Below are 20,196 nucleotides of genomic sequence, written 5' to 3'. Positions count from 1 at the left end.
CACATCAATTTGCCAGTACTAAGGAAATTTGTCGCAATAGTATGCTAAAATATTAAACACGATATAAAATTTAGAAATGTAAAATTGTCTATTTCAACATATGTTGGTGAACAACAAATAAATAAATTCTGGATCAAGTGAGGTAGAGAATAGAAGACTAGACTTATATCCAGGAATAGGATTCACTTACTTTAGTAATAACATGAATGCAGGAATAGTTCTATCAGAAATGTCACAGCTGATATGATTCCCAATCCTTGTTAACTGAACTTGTGCTATGTATGTAATGGGGATGCTGTCAACAAGTCATTAAATTTTGGCCTTCTTCCATTTTATTGGCAATGGTGTTGTTTAGTAACCCACCACCATGGTGTGCTCTAGCTTCCATATTTAGAAGAGATGTTATTGTAATTTGTATATGTGTCAGGCTCCAGTGCCCAGAGATGGGGAATGTGTATATGTGAGTTGTGCTTGTGTGAATGAGTGTGTATTTTTTATTTTAGAAGAAGGACTTTGTCCAAAAGCTTAATATTTTAGCAGTTCTTTTTTCGTTGTTCCTGTCTCTGCAACTTGATGTCTTCTCTACATGCTGAGTAGCAATCTATCCTTTTTATATTTTATCATTTATCTTCTATTTTCTGTTGTTTAAACAGATCAATAGGCTTACCTTTAACTGATTGCCAATTATGTGCTGATTAATTGCTGGATCAGATATGCATTGTGGTGGTGGTGGTGGTGGTGGTGGTGGTGGTGGTGGAGGAGGAGGAGGACGAATGGAAAGAAAGAATAGTGGGTTGCTGGGTTTTCCCTACTGGAAGAACCATTCACTCTAAAGGAATTTTAAAACAATTTCTGTAAATCACATCAAAAGGACACTGCTGATTTCTGTCCCTCTCCTTCCTTCAGCAGAACCTGTGCTCTGTCTGTAATGACCTCACTGTCAACAGACATTAAACTCTGATCTTCCTTCCTTCTCCTGAAGTAGTTTACTCACACAAATCATACATAAAGAATCTGACATCCATGAATGAATGAATGAATGAATGAATGAATGAATGTGCAGTTGCCATGCAGTTAAATTATTGAATGCCCAACATGACTTTTTAATCTTAGGAAGCACTGCGGAAGATACAGCTGAGGTGCATGTTATTGGGATTTGGGGAAAGAATTAACTGGTTCTCTGTAGCTGTGCATGCTTAGCACATCTTTGTTACTGATGGCATGTTTGTGACACTCCCACCAGCTCATGCCATTGTTCACACTGTGTACTGCTTGTAATCTGTCTCTTCATACTTCCCACATTATAATGTCCGCCTGTCGTTTCTACATCCCGCAGCAGAATGGCAAAATCTTCCTCTTGTCTCTTGGCTTCCAAATAAAACAATGTAATGAAAAGGATACTTGCTACTCGCCATATAGTGGAGATGCTGAGTTGCACAACAAAAAGACTGTCAGAAAGTTAGCTTTCTGCCTACAAGGCCTGTGTCAAAAATAGAAAACACACACACACACAAATGCAACTCACACACACATGACCACAGTCTCTGGTTCCAGCTGCTAGAGACTGTGGTCATGTGTGTGAGAGTTGCATTTGCGTGAGTGTGTGTATGTTTCCTATTTTTGACAAAGGCCTTGTAGGCCGAAAGCTAACTTTCCGACAGTCTTTTTGTTGTGCCTTTCTGTGATTCCATATCTCTGCTTTATGATGAGTAGCAACTATCCTTTTCATTATATTGTTACATTCTACCCCGGATTTTCCATTGTTTAAATAAGGCAATGTATCAGATTTCCATTATCAGTTGCAAAGATGGCGTTTTGCTGGGGCAGAGTGTGACTTCAAATTTTTTTACACTCTGTGAGGCTGCTAGGAATTGGTTGTTGCTGCATTCCTCTACTTTTGGAAGAGTTCAGCACTGGGTCCTGTAAATTTATGCCTTTACCCACTAGCACACAGAAATTTCCAATGATCGAGCAAGGTGGCGCAGTGGTTAGACACTGGACTCGCATTCGGGAGGATGACGGTTCAATCCCGCGTCCGGCTATCCTGATTTAGGTTTTCCGTGATTTCCCTAAATCACTCTAGGCAAATGCCGGGATGGTTCCTCTGAAAGGGCACGGCCGACTTCCTTCCCCATCCTTACCTAATCCGATGAGACCGATGACCATAATGTCTGGTCTCCTTCCCCAAACCAACCAACCAAATTTCCAATGGAAAAAGCAGATACAAGTAATGAATCTCGCTGTCATAACAAATCTCAACTTCTGCAACTTAAAATGTATGGGTTATTCAGCAAATGCCTTCCTGGTGGGACTGCTTCCCCTGGCTGTACTAAACTGACTGAACAATGTGCCTCCAGAGTACGACTTCTGCTGGCCAGTGTGTCTCCTTGCCTTTGCTCGAGTCAAAAGCAACTGTACCTAACGTGTTCATACAGTGGATAATTAGAGTGCGTGCGCGCGCGCGCGCGCACACACACACACACACACACACACACACACACAGTTTGACTGTAGGAAGAATTTAGTTCCAGTTCTCCTTTATTATTATTATTTATAAAAGACAAAGTACTACGGAAAGAGATCATTATGAGGGCTTCCTTTCCCCTGACCAAGCCTTTGTGTAGACAATTTATTATGTCAGGAGCAACAGATTGTATGAAAATTCTTAACTGTGCCCATGGCTCTTCTCCTTGCACTAAAATATGTTTTCAGATCTTGATTGTATTTTAATCATTTTTCAAATGAGTATGGTATTCTTTCAGATAACTTCAAACTGTGAGAATCTTCGAAGCATTTCCCTGAATAGTTTGGGTTTGCAAGGACACTGTGTTTACCTTCCAGATATCTGCAGTGCTTTAAAACATTGTAAAGTCTTGAGGGACTTCAGGTAAGCTGACAGAAACTTGGAAAACATAACTTACTTTCTACATTCTCATAGCCGTCTTCCTCAATTTCATTCATTACTCTTCGATTTTGATCTCTGTCTTATTTTTTTATGGTGTGTCATGCTGTTTTCCATGTCACCTGTCTTCTTCTGCTCTGTTGTTTGCTTATTGTTTCTTTTCTCACAATAGTTGTCCACTTCAGTCTCAATTATAATTCTGTTTTCATTTTATACTTACTTTCTGCATTATATGACCCATCAACCAGCTGCTGTTTATTTTTAATTTTTTTAAATATAATTAGATATTGGCATCTAATCATCAATTTTCCTCTTGTGTTGGTCTGCTACTCCCTGTGTAGAAATATTATTAGTTACATTCCTCAAAACAGACATATGAAAATCACGTTTAGTGCAAAGAAAGACAGTTGGCAGCACTCTTGGACCTAGACCTTCCAACTTGGAAACTTTTTGCATATTTCAGTTGTTTGCATTTGATAATAAATGATGTATTTATTTGTTGAGTGTACATTTCATAGAACCCATACAGTGTTTGGCCTGTCTGGATGTGGAGTATGTCAAGATTAAAGTTACAGATGTTTAACTGTTGATCATTTTACAGTTACACAGTCAACAAACTTCCTACTGTTTTAATGTAAACACAACAATAAGTAATTATTATCTTCAAAGGATGAGATGCATAGAACAAGTTGAAGGGCCAAATTGTCATTGTACTGGGCAAATGCTTTTCTGTAGAAGAACACAGATGTAAACTATGCAGTGATTAAAGATATAATGATTACCTTATAATATTTATGACAACACTTAAGAAGCATAAAACTTACTTTGTAAGCTTGTAGTCGCAAAGCCATCAGTACTACACAAGAGTGGTAAGACAGAAAGTGACATAATTTAGTTTTGAAAAGGGATGCCCTCTGTAACTACAAGTTCTCACCTAACTATGAAACTTAAAATTTCTAAGTGCTTTTTATTGAAATATTCGGTTTTTCTGCACTTATTACAAAATGTTAAAGACAAAGTGTTACAGTTAGTTATAACTTATCTGTTTTCTCAATGGATTCCTAGCAGCATTGTCATAGTTGATCGTAATACAGGAACTTCAGGTCCACAGTTTTTCCTTGGAGTCAAATGCTTTAAATTGCCTGGATTTTTGTGAATAAAATAGAAGATTTAATTACTTGTTTATTTTTCTTCAACTCAATGTATTATTCTCTCTCTCTCTCTCTCTCTCTCTGTCTCTCTCTACTGATCATCAGCATCTTCACCAACTTCCTCCAGCTCATTGCTGCGTATGTGTGTGTGTGTGTGTGTGTGTGTGTGTGTGTGTGTGTGTGTGTGTCCGTCCGCCAGAGGTTATGGAGAAAATCAAAGATTATGCATACAATTCATAGTATTTACCATCCAAATGAACCAAACTGATCCTGTGACTTATTAAACTGATAAGTCAGTTATTTTCACACCAGTCAGCACCTGCTTTCTTTGGAATTGGAATTATTATATTCTATTTGAAGCCTGATGTTATTTTACCTGTCTCAAACATCTTACTCATCAGTTTGGCTTCTGGAGAAATGTAGGAACATGCAAGACAATACTGACCTATGATTTCTCATAGGAGACAGGTTAAGGAAAGGTAAATCTATGTTTATAGCATTTGCTGACTTATAGAAAGATTTTGAGATTGTTGACTGGAATACTCTGTTTCAAATTCTACAGGTGGCAGGGGTAATATACAATGAGTGAAAGGCGATTTACAATTTTTACAGAAACCAAATGGCAGTTATAAGAATCGAGGGGCACGAAAGAGAAGCAGTGATTGAGAAGGAAGTGAGACAGGATTGTAGCCTATAACCGATGTTATTCAACCTGTGCATTGAACAAGCAGTAAAGGAAACCAAAGAAAATTTGGAGTAGAAGTTCAAGGAAAAGAAATAAAAACTTGAGGTATGCCAATGACACCACAATTCTGTTAGAGACAGCAAGGGACTTGGAAGAGCAGTTGAATGGAATGGACAGTTTGTAAGTCTGCAGGCTTTTGTGGCCGTTGTCTCTGAAGTTAAAATCTTCTGGGTTATTAGGCCACGTCATGTTTCTTCTAAAATGATCGACGATTCGACCCCTCTGCTGGGATCTTCCTCAGGATCTTCTGGTGTCCACTACTGCTAGAACAGTTCTAGCATTAGTGGACACCAGAAGATCCTGAGGAAGATCCCAGCAGAGGGGTCGAAACATCGATCATTTTAGAAGAAACATGACGTGGTCTAATAACCCAGAAGATTTTAACTTCACGGAATGGACAGTGTCTTGAAAAGAGGATACAAGATGAACACAACAAAAGAAAAATGAGGGTAATGGAATGTAATCAAATTAAGTCGGGTGGTGCTGAGGGAATTTGAGTAGGAAATGAGACACTTGAAGTAGTAGATGAGTTTTGCTATTTGGGAAGCAAAATAACTGATGATGGTTGAAGTAGGGAGGATATAAAATATAGACTGGCAATGGCAAGGAAAGAATCTGTGAAGAAGAGAGATTTGTTAACATTGAGTATAGAATTTAACTGTCAGGAAATCCTTTCTGAAAGTATTCACATGGAGTGTAGCCATGTGTGGAAGTGAAAAATGGATAATAAACAGTTTAGACAAGAAGAGAATAGAAGCTTTTGAAATGTGGAAATATCACATAACTTATGAGGAAGTACTGAACAGAATTGGTGAGAACAGTAATTTGTTGTAGAACCTGGCTAGAAGACGTGATCAGTTGGTAGGACACATTCTGAGGCCTAAAGGGATCTCCTGTTTAGTACTGGAGGGAAGTGTGGGGGGTAAGAATCACAGAGGGAGATGAATACAGTAAGCAAATTCAGAATGATTTAGGTTGCAGTAGTTACTCGGAGATAAAGAAGCTTGCACAGGATAGAGTAGCATGGAGAGCTGCATCAAACCAGTCTTTCAACTGAAGACCACAACAACAACCACCACCATCCAGATGATTCACAGAACTCATTGTGTACTTGCATTACAATAGTTGCATATGTTTCAGTGTTTCAAAATGAATTATTTCATTCATTATTGGGTATTTGAATGAAATTTAGGAACATTGCAATTCTGATTGAAAACTGTATTTTTACACAACTGTTGAGGATTTGGGTAGACCCACATTCATATTTCAAATACGTAATACCTTGCATCTATAAAATTATAAATGAACTGACTGATACCTCACATCTGCAAGATCTCAAATTCAAATGACCGATACTTGATGAGACTGAAAATAGACACTTCACTCGTCATTTTGTTTTATTATAAATACGACTAGTTTTGGAAAAATTATATTCCCATCTGTAGGTGCGCAAATTCACTAAAACAAGGGAGGAAATATAATATAAGTTTACCTTTATTTGTGTTACATTTTCCAAGTTTTCATTCATAGTGCTTGAAAACAACATTCTCAGGCGATTCTTTGAAGGCATTCTGGACACGAATTTATAGCATCCTGAAGCCACAGTACATTGCCCAAAGCTCAACATACATATTACTTGATCCATTGATTAAGCATTGTCACATCTTCAGTGTCCAGGAATCTATAAAATATACACGCTGCTAGCCATTAAAATTGCAATGCTGTGAAGACAGAATGCAAAAAGTCAAATTGGTTTGAACTGTTCTACATGCTTGGATATGTGAATGATCAGCATTTCTGTGCTAGCAGCACAAAGCACATGGAAGTAATGCAATTTAAATTTTGTATACAAGGCAGGATTATGCAGTCAGTCTCATTCAGAAATTGCATTTGAATATTGGTTGTCTTTGAGTAGTGTGTGTTGTGCCTTGTGTGAGGAGGAGACAGGTGTGCCAGTGTGCATCAGAGTTCCACAGCGGCAGGATTCTGACCTGTAAAACCTGTGATTTATCATTATACGATTTTTCCACTCACATAGTCAGAATCCCACGATCATCGTTAAAATGTAGAGTGCACGCATCCAGCAGAGCCATACGCAGTGCCATGCAGCTTCTCAATGGCCCCACATAGTTAGCAACTGTGGGCATAGACATTTTGTTCCTTCAGCCGTACTGGATTGCACGGCTATGTCCTGTCCTTTGTGTCAGAAAATGGGTTTCTTTACAGCAAGACAAGTGTCTGTATGGACAGTGCAGTGATGATTGAATCACCACAGACTGTCAGTGTGACAACCATTGTTGTGGCTTCCTTTGATGTGACAGCAGAGAGAGGGTTGCACACAGTATGTAAAGCCACAATACGATCTTCGTATTCTTGGTCACCTCCTCAGTAGCACGTCAATCCCTTGTCTAGGAGCTGAAAATCTTATTCAGAAATTAATGGTGTTTGCTCAAAAAATGTACCCAACACCACAATTTAGGTCACACTTTTTTTTTACACATTTATCAGCCTCAAAGCTATATTGTTAAACTAGATGCCACAGTTCTCACACAGTACTGTCTTGTACTAATCCATCAGGCAATAGCATACTGCAGCAATTCACTTAGTTTGGTCATTAACGAAAGTCACGATGCTCAACAATGGCTCATTCAAATGATAATGACAGTCCAAAGCCTCCTACTAAATACAACACATTTTAGTCAAAATATTCATTAAATTGAGTTAGAGAAATCTCTTTAAGTTAAACATCTTAAAAACTTCGTTTTTGCATATATTGGTATACATGTTTTATTGTATGAGCAAATATTGGGAGCATACTAGACATATGTGTTAGTAAATATTCCAGAATTTGAATCAAGAACAACTGCCAGCATGAACAACTGAAATGTAGATATCCTAGGCCTCCGGTCCTGAGTGTATACCAGTTATGTTCCTTTCAGAGTACGTTTATACAATACCTCCATACTCAGCAACTGCTTGCTCATCGAAAGATCCGTACCTGAAGACTGGAAAATTATACTGGTCACACCAGTGGTCAAGAAAGGAAACAGGAGTAATCTATATCACTAATGTCAATGTGCAGTAGATTTTTGGGACGTATTATGTGTTAGAACATTATGACTTACCCCAAAGAAAACGATTTATTGACGGATATCCAGCATGGATTGAGAAAGTATCATTCTTGTGAAACACAACTAGCTCTTTGTCCTCATGAGGTAATGAGTGCTATTGACAAGGGATGTCAAATTGATTCCATATATTTACATTTACAGAAGGCTTTTGACAACATTCCTCACAAATGACTTTTAATCAGATTGGGTCCCTACATAGTATTATTTCAATTGTGCAAATGGATCATGATTTCCTGTGAGAAAGATCACGGTTTGTAGTAACTGACTGAGACATATCAAGTAAAACAGAATTAATATCTGCCATTCCCCAAGGAAGTGGTATAGGCCATCTGCTGTTCCTGATCTGTTGTTGTTGTGGTCTTCAGTCCTGAGACTGGTTTGATGCAGCTCTCCATGCTACTCTATCCTGTGCAAGCTTCTTCATCTCCCAGTACCTACTGCAACCTACATCCTTCTGAATCTGCTTAGTGTATTCATCTCTTGGTCTCCCTCTACGATTTTTACCCTCCACGCTGCCCTCCAATGCTAAATTTGTGATCCCTTGATGCCTCAAAACATGTCCTACCAACCGATCCCTTCTTCTAGTCAAGTTGTGCCACAAGCTTCTCTTCTCCCCAATCCTATTCAATACCTCCTCATTAGTTAAGTGATATACCCACCTTATCTTCAGCATTCTTCTGTAGCACCACATTTCGAAAGCTTCTATTCTCTTCTTGTCCAAACTGGTTATCGTCCATGTTTCACTTCCATACATGGCTACACTCCATACAAATACTTTCAGAAACGACTTCCTGACACTTAAATCTATACTCGATGTTAACAAATTTCTCTTCTTCAGAAACGATTTCCTTGCCATTGCCAGTCTACATTTTATATCCTCTCTACTTCGACCATCATCAGTTATTTTACTCCCTAAATAGCAAAACTCCTTTACTACTTTAAGTGTCTCATTTCCTAATCTAATCCCCTCAGCATCACCCGATTTAATTTGACTACATTCCATTATCCTCGTTTTGCTTTTGTTGATGTTCATCTTATATCCTCCTTTCAAGACACTGTCCATTCCGTTCAACTGCTCTTCCAAGTCCTTTACTGTCTCTGACAGAATTACAATGTCATCGGCGAACCTCAAAGTTTTTACTTCTTCTCCATGAATTTTAATACCTACTCCGAATTTTTCTTTTGTTTCCTTTACTGCTTGCTCAATATACAGATTGAATATCATCGGGGAGAGGCTACAACCCTGGCTCACTCCTTTCCCAACCACTGCTTCCCTTTCATGCCCCTCGACTCTTATAACTGCCATCTGGTTTCTGCACAAATTGTAAATAGCCTTTCGCTCCCTGTATTTTACCCCTGCCACCTTCAGAATTTGAAAGAGAGTATTCCAGTTAACGTTGTCAAAAGCTTTCTCTAAGTCTACAAATGCTAGAAACGTAGGTTTGCCTTTTCTTAATCTTTCTTCTAAGATAAGTTGTAAGGTTAGCATTGCCTCACGTGTTCCAACATTTCTACGGAATCCAAACTGATATTCCCCGAGGTCCGCTTCTACCAGTCTTTCCATTCGTCTGTAAAGAATTCGCGTTAGTATTTTGCAGCTGTGACTTATTAAACTGATAGTTCGGTAATTTTCACATCTGTCAACACCTGCTTTCTTTGGGATTGGAATTATTATATTCTTCTTGAAGTCTGTGGGTATTTCGCCTGTCTCATACATCTTGCTCACCAGATGGTAGAGTTTTGTCATGACTGGCTCTCCCAAGGCCATCAGTAGTTCTAATGGAATGTTGTCTACTCCCGGGGCCTTGTTTCGACTCAGGTCTTTCAGTGCTCTGTCAAACTCTTCACACAGTATCTTATCTCCCATTTCATCTTCATCTACATCCTCTTCCATTTCCATAATATTGTCCTCAAGTACATCGCCCTTGTATAAACACTCTATATACTCCTTCCACCTTTCTGCCTTCCCTTCTTTGCTTAGAACTGGGTTGCCATCTGAGCTCTTGATATTCATACAAGTGGTTCTCTTCTCTCCAAAGGTCTCTTTAATTTTCCTGTAGGCAGTATCTATCTTACCCCTAGTGAGACAAGCCTCTACATCCTTACATTTGCTCTCTAGCCATCCCTGCTTAGCCATTTTGCACTTTCTGTCGATCTCATTTCCTGATCTATATGAACAATTTAGGATACAATATGAGCATCACACACAGATTTCTTGCATGTGTTGGTGTCATTTATCATCTTGTAAAGTCATCAGATAATCAAAACCAATTGCAAAATGATTTAGACAAGATATTTGTATGGTGAGAAAAGTGGCAATTGACTTTAAATAATGAAAAGCCTAAAGGACTCCACTAAATTTCAGTTACTCAATAAATCACACAAATCTGAAGGCTGTGAACTCAGTTACATACTTAGAAATTACAATTACAAATAAGTAAAATTGGAACAATCTCATTGCCAATGATGGGGGGAAAGGAAACCAAAGACTGTCATTTATTGTCAGAACACTTGGAAAATGTAACAGGTCTACTAAAGAGACTGCCTGCACTGTGCTGCTTTGTCCTCTTCTGTAGTATTGCTGTGCAGTGTGGGTGCTCATCAGATATGACTTTAGGCATTAAAAATGTTCAAAGAAGGGCAGATTGTTTTGTATTATCACAAAATAGGGGAGAGAGATATTATAAGCAAATTTATGCCCTGAAATGAGGGACATCCTACCCTAGATCCTTCCGCTCCTACCTGAAGTGGTGTTCTCTCAGACACCCAAACTCTACAACATAATAGTCCATACCTGTGCCACACTCAGACACAAACCCTTGCCACAGGTGTCATACCCATATGGAAGACCCAGGTGCGAGACCTGCCCAATCCACCCATGCAGCACTTCCTATTCCAGCCGTATCACAGACTTATCATATCCCATCAGATGCTCTGCTGCAGTCATTGCACAGCTCTTTATACGGGTAAGCTGACCAACCAGCTGTCCACCAGCATGAACAGCCAGCACCAAACTGTGACCAAGAACATGGTAGACCATCCCATGGCACAACATGGAGCTGAACATAACAGCTTGATTTCAGTGGTTGCTGCTTCACAACCTGAGCCATCTGGACCCTCCCCTCCACCTCAAGTTTTTCTGGACTGTACAGATGGGGATTACCCTTATAATACATTCTCTGCTCCCAAAATAATCCCGGCCTCAATAATTTACGGCAACCTACTGTCACCACAACCTCCAACTAACACTTTCCACCCCCCCTCCCCCTCTCCCATCTGTCCTATAGCTTCCTGCCTATTCATGTCCCCTCACCTTCATTGTGTGCTACCCTCTGCCAGTGCTCCCACCTGCCTTTTCCCTTCCCTGCTCCTCTCCTTTTCCACCCCTTGTAGTAGCTTTAATCGTCCATAGATAACTTTTACAAGGATACTGGACATGTCACAGACTTACAATTTAATAATAACAAAAATAAAATAATTCATATATACAGGCATTTACATATGTACAGGTCTAGTTTGACTGTGGCAGATGGTCAGACATAGCCTTGTGTAGGAACCATCCAACCTAAATCAGGATGGCTGGATGAAGGCTGGAACCTCCATCCTCCTGAATATAAGGCTGGGCTGTTTAAAATAGTGCTAACTCATTCAGTTTGTCCATTGTCTACAGTATTGTGTATCAAAGAAGTTATTAAATGATGCAAAAGGCTAGTACTACACCATTCATTAATTTCTCACTCTGTAACTGCACACCCCTATACAAGCATAATGTAACACTACATGTACTACTGGCTGACTTCATGACCATAGTGACGATGTTTGGTTTCCATTTTGTGTAGTACACTTTCCATCTGCTAGCATGAAAAAACTGAGTTAGCAATTCTTTAAAATCAGTGAGGTGTTGAATTTAGAAAGAGGATAGGGTGTTAGTATTATACAGTATATAGCTGTGGGAGTAATGTTTTCCAGAAAAGAAGGACAAAAAAAGAAAATGAAAATAAAGAAAATAATTTCATTAATATGTTATGTGAAATGATAAATCTTTTAATATTAATATCATTATTATTATTATTATTTACTTGTACTTACTGAACTGCCACTATGTATAATTTCTCATTGTGTAGACTGTGTAGCTTAGTTAGGCTCCTTGGGAAACTTGTTGTGCAGGTTTATTCCTTGGTATTTATTCTTTTCTTGTTAATGTAAGTTCAGTATAAATTGTGTTCTATTGTCATTTACATAGTTAATACTCCTAACATTTCTGCCTGTTACAGAATTGAACACTCAAATTTGGGCAAAATAGAGTCACTGTTGGAGCATCTAAAACTATGTCCACTTGTAGAAAGAGTTGTGATTCGTTCAATTCGCAATAAGATCAAGCCAGATCTTGCCAGCATAATTGACATAATTGCGAAGTCTTCCAAACTAGTTTATTTTATGTGTGCTATGCCATCAGTTACACAGCAACAGGAGAAAACTGTGAACAAAATTGTGAAAGAAAGGTAATGCCATATTATATCCATACATTGTCTGATAATTTACTCTTTGTGAACCTTTTCTTTGTTATTTTTGGAGTATTGTAACTGAGTATAGGAGGCAATCTCATTCTTCTTACAGTTTACCCAGTGACTTTCACTGATGTTATTGTCACTATTGTGCTAGTGAACATTTCAAGCTAGAGGCTGAGAAACACATTTTTTGTATAGGGTGTTGTAATTTTTTGTGCTTCAGGACTAGGGAGTTAAAGTTCAGTGAAAATGTGCAAGAACTGTTGGGTGCATTTTTACAGTAACAAAGTGCTCGCTGACACCAGCCTGGACAGCTGAGCATGTAAAAACACTCATTTCTGGGACACAGGGGTATGTGCCGGCCCTGGATCAAATCTGCCTCACGGATTGATGACAGCGGCCAATGTGCCAGCTTTGAAAAATGATGTCAGATTTAACCACGTGAATAGCTGGCTGTAGCTTTAAAAAATGCATTTAAGACTGGTGGTCCCATCATAACAATAGCTTATATGTGGGTATGGTTGGTTCTCCACTATGTTGGTAATGTAAAGCATGCATTTAATAAGAATCACTTGCTACGGATTGAGCAAGACTTCCAGAAAAAATATGTATTAACTTACATAAATCATCCCAACACTTGCTGAACAAATATTAAGTCCCCAAAAACTACAGTTGAAAGATTTCAAAGGGAAAGTAGCTCACAGTAATGACAACAATTGCCAGGTTATAGCAAATTATTTTGAATGTCTCCTAAACTGTGAGGTTCCAGAGACTGCACTCATTTATGAAAATAATTCAAACCCAGATACACCTCTGCCCATGAAGAAAGATATCGGGAAGATCATCCAAGTGCTGAAAGACGACAAGGCACTGGGTTAAGATATGACAATTGCTGAACTGTTGAACTGTAGAAACATGCAGGGGTAAAGCAATTGATAAACTTGTTGCAATTATTCAAGGTATTTGGGAAAGTGAAAAACTTTCAAGTGGATGGAGCTTAGCCATAATGCATCCACTACTTAAGAAAGGGGACAGAACAGATGTGAATACCTACTGTGGCATCTCTATTCTGCCAACAGCAGGATCCTTCCAAAAGATCTGCAGAATAGGGCAAAGCAACAACTCAGTCCCCAATTAGCAAAATGCCAAGGGAATTATAGGCAGGGAAGAGCATACGCTTTAGCATTTATGAATCTGAAGTTCATCCTTTCATATCTGAAACTCAGGAACTAGGAATTCATGGTGGCCTTCATCAATTTCAGGAAAGTGTATAACTCGGTTGATTGAACCACCCTATTTCAAATCTTTCGAGAGTTTGGCTTAGATAACAAGATAAAAGTGAGTGACCAGCATACCCTAACACCACCACCACCACCACCACCACCACCAAACTGAAGTTTAGAAGAGAGATGTCTGATACCTTTGAAATCAGAACAGTAGTGAGACCAGGACATGGACTAACACCTGTGCTCTTCAAATGTGTTGTAGTAAAGATCACATGTGAATGGTGGAAACAAGTGAACAATTCAGAGATAGAAAATGGAGTAACACTAAGCTACAAGTATAAGAATCTTACAATTCACTGTCTAGCCTTTGCAGATGATCTAGTGACCTTCCAGACTGCATAGATATGCCAGCAAAACAGCTTAACCAACTGCAGACACAGGCAGTGAAGGCTGGGTTGAAATTTCCTTTGAGAAGATACAATTTATGACAAACATAAAATCAATGCCAAGAGAACTGGAGGTTGCACTAGGAAAAATTAAGTAGGCAGAAAAGTTTAAATACCTAAGTGAATGGATAAAATCTAGCCTAACAGGGAAAGATATCTTCTTGTCATGTGTTAACAAATTGGCAGTGGCCTACCAACCATCTAAAGACATCTACAATAAGAGATTGATATCGCTAAATGCCAAAATTAGATGCTATGGTACTTTTAATCAACCAGAGGCTTTGTATGTGGCAGAGATACTTACAATTAATGGAGAAACATGAGGGCAAAAAAGAAAGATTTTGAGAAAAATCCTGCATCTCATCAAAGAAATCAGCGAGTACAAAAGACATCACAGCCACAAATTGTGTAACCACATAGAGAGTGTAAGTGACAAAATTCAGGAAAGGAGGACTGCCTTTCGTGGCTACATGAGCCCAGGAAGGATTTTTAGAAGGACATTAATCAACCTTCAAGATAGATAACCAAAGAAGGATGGTTCACAGAAGTTGAAAAAGGTCTATGAAAACTGGAAACTTCTCTTTCCAGGAAAATCAGAAGCTGTAGACAGGGAAACTGTGGACCCAAATGACAAAAGATATACACTGGAGATGAAAGCAGCAGTTAAAGCTCAGAAAAAAGGGAAAGTTGAATTGGCATGGTCCCTAGTTGGATGAGATGAAAACAGAAGAACAGAATTGACGCTGTGTGACCTCACAGTAATTAATAGAAATCTTTTAATTGCATAGTTTCATCCATGAGTCTTTGATTGTGTGCAAATTCCATCTGCCTCCTTTATTTGTCATTAGGCACCCTAGAGGTTGCAGTCAGATGTGGTTCTTGCATCAGCCACTTAAGTTATTTGTATTTTTTTCATGCAACATGGGTAAAGCTCAACAATTAGCTTTCCTCTCTGACTCACATAATTTCTTTAATGTCAAAATTCAATGAAAGACCAAAATAATTTTGAAAATCTTTTCAATTAGATTTCAATATTTGCTGTATCATAGTTTTAGAACCCCTATAGGTGGTGGCCATATGGAAGCATCATGCCCTGTGGATCAGCAAAAGACAGTGTGAACAGTTTTACCTGCTGCTATTTATATTTACACTTCTTTTGAAATAAACCTTGTTTGTCCTTGTTAAAATATTTTATGATTATACTATCATTTGTTTCTGTTCTAGGTTCTTAAAGGAGCGGCCAGCATTAATTGTGAAAGTTACCCAGGACATGAATATTAACAGAAATGTTCCTGGTCTTGTTCATGCTAGTGAAATGGTATCCTTCCATCCTGCTCTTGGGCCAATTGAGGCATCTATACACATCACAGGCTTACCGTGATTGAAGAACAGACTTCAGAAATTGTGCTGCTCCAAACTGATTCTGACTTTCCTATAATACATTGTTATTTTGTTAAACATGTATTTTTTTATGTAATGAACACATACTGCAACTTTTGTACAACATTAGTTTTGCAGAACATGAACAAAGTAAATATTAAGAACTTTGTGGAAACTGATGTGGTGTACAATATTCAGTCAATGCGTAAAGGCAATATATATTGAAAATGGAGAAAATCTTGGACAGGAGATAAAAAAAAAAAAAGATATGTGATCTGAAGGACAGGTATGTGTAAGGGGCAGTTAAATGAAAACTGGACAGAATACTTAACAAGCATGATGTGTACATTGATAAGGCAGGTAGGTGTGTGTATAGAAGTGCCCTTTATTGCTTTATTGGGAATCAGGAAGGAACAGCATGCACATTCACTGCTGTGACATTTGTCCCTTAGATGTGCTCTATGTGAGGTCAGAGAGTCGTGTGCATCTGACTTCATTGTGCAGGTGGAAAAGAGGAACAGCAGGAGTAGAGCAGTTTTTCCCTGCAGAGGATGTGTTGGTAACTGAAATTCACACCTGAATTTCTCCTGTGTGTGGCATACACAGTACGTCATATGCACACGTGTTTGCATAGAATAAACTATTTTCGGAATATAGGGTGTCATTGAAAGATAGCAGTCAGGCAGGACAGAGTCATCCTGTCATTACCCTTTCTGTCATTGCTGCTATCAGAAATGACCAATGTCGGATGGTGGAAGACATTCGGCTTGTGTTGGGTATCAGTCATAGTACAGGTCATGCCATCATGACAGAGCATCTGAAGTCTGGAAAATGTGTGGGCAGTGGGTTCGTCATGACCTGACAGAGCAGCAGAAGCTGAACAGAATGTCAACATCACTGCAGCGCCTGGAACAGTATTGCGATGAAGAATATTGTTTCCTGTGCTTATTGTTGTCGGAGATGAAATATAGTATCATTATTCCAGAGAGCAAGAGTCAGAGCCAACAGTGGAAGCACATGGATTCACTCCCACCAAAAAATCTGAAGCTGTGCACACCAGCTCTGGGAACATCGTGATGACTATTTTCTATGACTGCAAGGGCCCAATGCCCATTGACTTTCTGGAACACGGCGGCACGTGGATACTTTTAAAAAATTGAAGTGTGTTGCCAAGTCAAAACTATCAGGAATGTTGACAGACAGTGTCATTCTATTGCAGAATAATACCTACCCACAGGTTGCCAAGGTTGTTTTAACTAACCTGCAGAAGATTCAACGGGAAGCGCTTACACATCCTCCATACAGTCCCGATTTCTCCTCATGTGTTTTCCATATGTTTGGAGCCCTGAATAAGAACATTTGTGGCCGCTGATTTGCTTTGCACAAAGAAGTGCATGCCTGAGTACAATCATGGTTTCATAGGCAACCACAAACATTTTTCGATGAAGGTGGTGAACATCTTGTCTCTCAGTGGGATAAATATATTAAAAGCTATGGGTATTACTTTTCTTTGAAATAATAAACAGTTTGCTTACTTTTTCCATTTGTCTTGTTTTCTTCCTTATATATCAAAACATAGTAACAATCAGTACTTCTGTGACTTCATTTTAAAATTCAGCTTGCACCCCCCCCCAAAAAAAAAAAAAATAAATAAAAAAATCTCTCATTAATATTTTGTTTCCTAACACTGGATGTTCCGCCATGTGAGGGTGCCAGCCTCATTCCCAATTTCTAAAATGGGAAACTAGCCACTTTTTTTATCATGTTACGTCACCTCCATTTCACTGCCCCAATTTTAATGCACCATAGTCATAATTGAGAGAAAGCAGAAGTAAATGTGTCCCCTTTTCAGACCAGGAATGCATTAACAGGGTGAAATGGAAAAGGCATAACCCCCACTGAGTATTTCTGGAAACTGGAAGGAAGATACACTTGATCAATGGAAGCAGATGGAACTTGTCAGGGCAGTTTACCACCTTCAGTACTTTTGACTGTTGGATAATGATGATTTTGAGATGCCATTTATCTCTGAGAATATTCAGACAATGGAAAATTAATCTAAATTAGGAGCTGAAAGTGTCTTAGAGGGAAGAAAGTAGTGTATCATCTTGTGAAACACTACACTGCTTACAATAAAAACAACTGTGGTGCTTTGCACTTCATGTGATGATTATTAAACAGCAGACTTGTGTTGCAGCATAGCCGGCTATAGGACTTTTTTCTTGCACTTGATATGGCTTTTGTATGTGGCAACATTTTGTGTAAGTGAAAAATTTAAAGGAAGATGAAGAATGTGCCACTTTTTATAGAAAAGCTTTGCAACAAGATAAATGAACATTTTGCTTAAGGAAAAAAATCCATTACAAATATTTATAGTGGTGTGCTTGTATGATGTTCGTTGTGGTTCAGTGGTTATAGTCTTCAACTATGTAGTGACGTGGGTCAAAAGTTTGATTCCTGCATCCTACAATTATTATTTATCATTTAACATACTTGATTTTTGAAAGGTTCTAGACTTAATTGCTTACTGAATATTGCAATTTCCTAAAACATTCTGTTTATGCATAAATACTACTGAACTTGGCACTACTTCATAATTGCTAAATACGTATGGGATATACACACAGATCTCCTCCCCCCCCCCCCCCCCTCTCTGTCCTTCACCTCCTCCCCCTATTTCTCTCCACCTGCACAGCCTTCCCCCTCCCCCACCCGCACTTCCCCCAGCCCCCAATCTCTCTCCACTCCCTCCTCTCTCTGTCCATATCCTTCTTCCCTCTGTCCATTTCCTCTGTGCCCCCCTTCCCCCTCCATGCCCCCTTCTAACCATCTCCTCTTCCCTCCCCTCGCTCAAATTGGGCCTTGTTTATTGTTATAGTCAACAAATTCTTGATTGGGGGTTGAAGTTGCTTAAAAGGGTACATCAGCTGGTATCTTTGGCATATGAGGTATGAGAGACCTCTCATCCTGCTGGATCTGTGTGGGTAGTGGCTTCAGTGACAGCATTTCATGTAGTTTTAATCTGCAAATGGCCAAGCTTACAAATTTTTGGATGGTTCAGTTGTTATATTCTAAACATAAGCTGATAAGCCTTAAATATAACTTTCCAATTTTCTGAGACAATTGACTGAGAGGAAGCAAAAACAATTTTTGTTTAATGTTGTATACAGGGAGACAGAATATACATGGAGAAACAGTTTGTCTAATGGTTATTACAATTAAAACTGACAGCAAGAAAGAAACAAAAACCACACATTTTCGCAGCACAGTACAGCATAGCATTATTGTTTAAAGAAATATATAGACTATGTCTATCTGTATTTTTACTAGAATACTGTGTAAAAATTTGAAGTAAATTGATAAAGAACTTTGCGAGATTTGTTCTGACAATGTTTCTGCTTTAGAGAATACATATACATATTTATATACCAAACATATTAAAAACATGTAGCCTATGTCCGTCCAAACTTTTGTTAGAGTATTGTGTAAAAATTAGTAATAAAACAGTAGAGAACTTTCAAGATTTTTTGGGTCAATGAAAAATGCATAGCTTGTATTTGTCCAAAGGTTTATTAGAGGATCGTGAAAATTTGAAGTGAATTGGTCAAGATTTTTTTCTAGTGTAAAATTTTGAAGTAAATCAGTGAAATACTTTTTGAGATTTTTGGTAACAATGTTAAATAATGACTTGTCTTTACATAGTTATACAGATGGACACTGTTTGCTCAGACACGCAGTTGAGTTTCATATGTACTTTTGTTCGTGCCTGGTAATCATGCTTTTAGTGTGGAGTGTTAGTTCTTGTTGGTGATCCTGCTCTTGTAATGACTACTTTATTCTAAATTTACTGGAGACCCTGGGAATATAGGACAGTGGCATCACTGCAGTTCCGGTAAGTCTGTACGAAGGCCATTGCTCCCACATGTATGTACAGGAGGAAAAACAGTATGTTTCTCCTGATGTGTCTAGCCTACTTCTGGTTCTACTTGTAGAGTACAACTTAGTAGTAGACTGAGAACAAGAATATACTCAAGAGCTTGGAGAAATTTCAGGCAGAATTTAAGGAAACATTTGGCAACAGCCAGCCAGCAGCAGGTCCATATAGCTGAAGAACAACTGAAGAGAAGAGCCTTTTGTCAGGGAAAGGTGACACAGTCGTGTCTACATTGTGTCTAGGTGCTGTGTCACACAGTGAACTCAGCAAAGGCAGAAGTTGACAATACATAGTGAGAGAGCATGACAGAGGGTATTTGTTGATACTTTGAGGGACAAAGGATGCCCTCGTGTGGTGTCAACGCGTCAAGACAAGCACCAGAAAAACGTATACCAAAAGGTGTTGGCAGATTTTTGAGTGTCATACCAATAGTAGTCATGGAAGACATAACATAGCTAATATGGCAGACAGTAAGAGAAGCGATATGAAGTTTTATAACATCTGCATTTACATGACTACTCTGCATTCCACACTAAAGAGCTTGACAGAGGATTCATAGAACCACTTTCAGACTAATTTCTCTTCTGTTCCAGTCTCAAATAGTGCATGGGGAAAACACTTACACCTTTCTGTGCAAGCTCTAATTTCTCTTATTTTATTGCAGTGGTCATCTCTTCCGATGTAGGTGGAAGTCAAGAAATATGTTTCAATTCAAAGGATACAGTTGATGACTGAAATAACGAGAAACACCTCTGTTTCAATGGTTGGCTCCC

General features: G+C 38.7%; 1 protein-coding gene across 3 annotated transcripts in view; it reads left to right on the top strand.

The window, feature by feature from the left end:
* The window catches only part of LOC126199189 (uncharacterized), a 200,766-nt gene extending 185,122 nt beyond the window's left edge, over positions 1–15,644 (top strand). For all 3 annotated transcript variants that reach the window (XM_049935969.1, XM_049935967.1, XM_049935968.1), the window contains 3 exons: positions 2,763–2,887; positions 12,204–12,431; positions 15,334–15,644. In XM_049935969.1, the coding sequence (XP_049791926.1) occupies positions 2,763–2,887; positions 12,204–12,431; positions 15,334–15,490 (510 nt within the window). In that variant the 3' untranslated portion in view covers positions 15,491–15,644. The remainder of the gene's footprint in view (positions 1–2,762; positions 2,888–12,203; positions 12,432–15,333) is intronic.
* Positions 15,645–20,196: the final 4,552 nt, after the last annotated feature.

This window comes from Schistocerca nitens, chromosome 8, assembly GCF_023898315.1.
Source record: "Schistocerca nitens isolate TAMUIC-IGC-003100 chromosome 8, iqSchNite1.1, whole genome shotgun sequence".
In the NCBI taxonomy this organism is placed as follows: domain Eukaryota; kingdom Metazoa; phylum Arthropoda; class Insecta; order Orthoptera; family Acrididae; genus Schistocerca; species Schistocerca nitens.
Note: the sequence above shows the minus strand (reverse complement) of the source record. Positions and strands in the feature narration are given on the sequence as shown.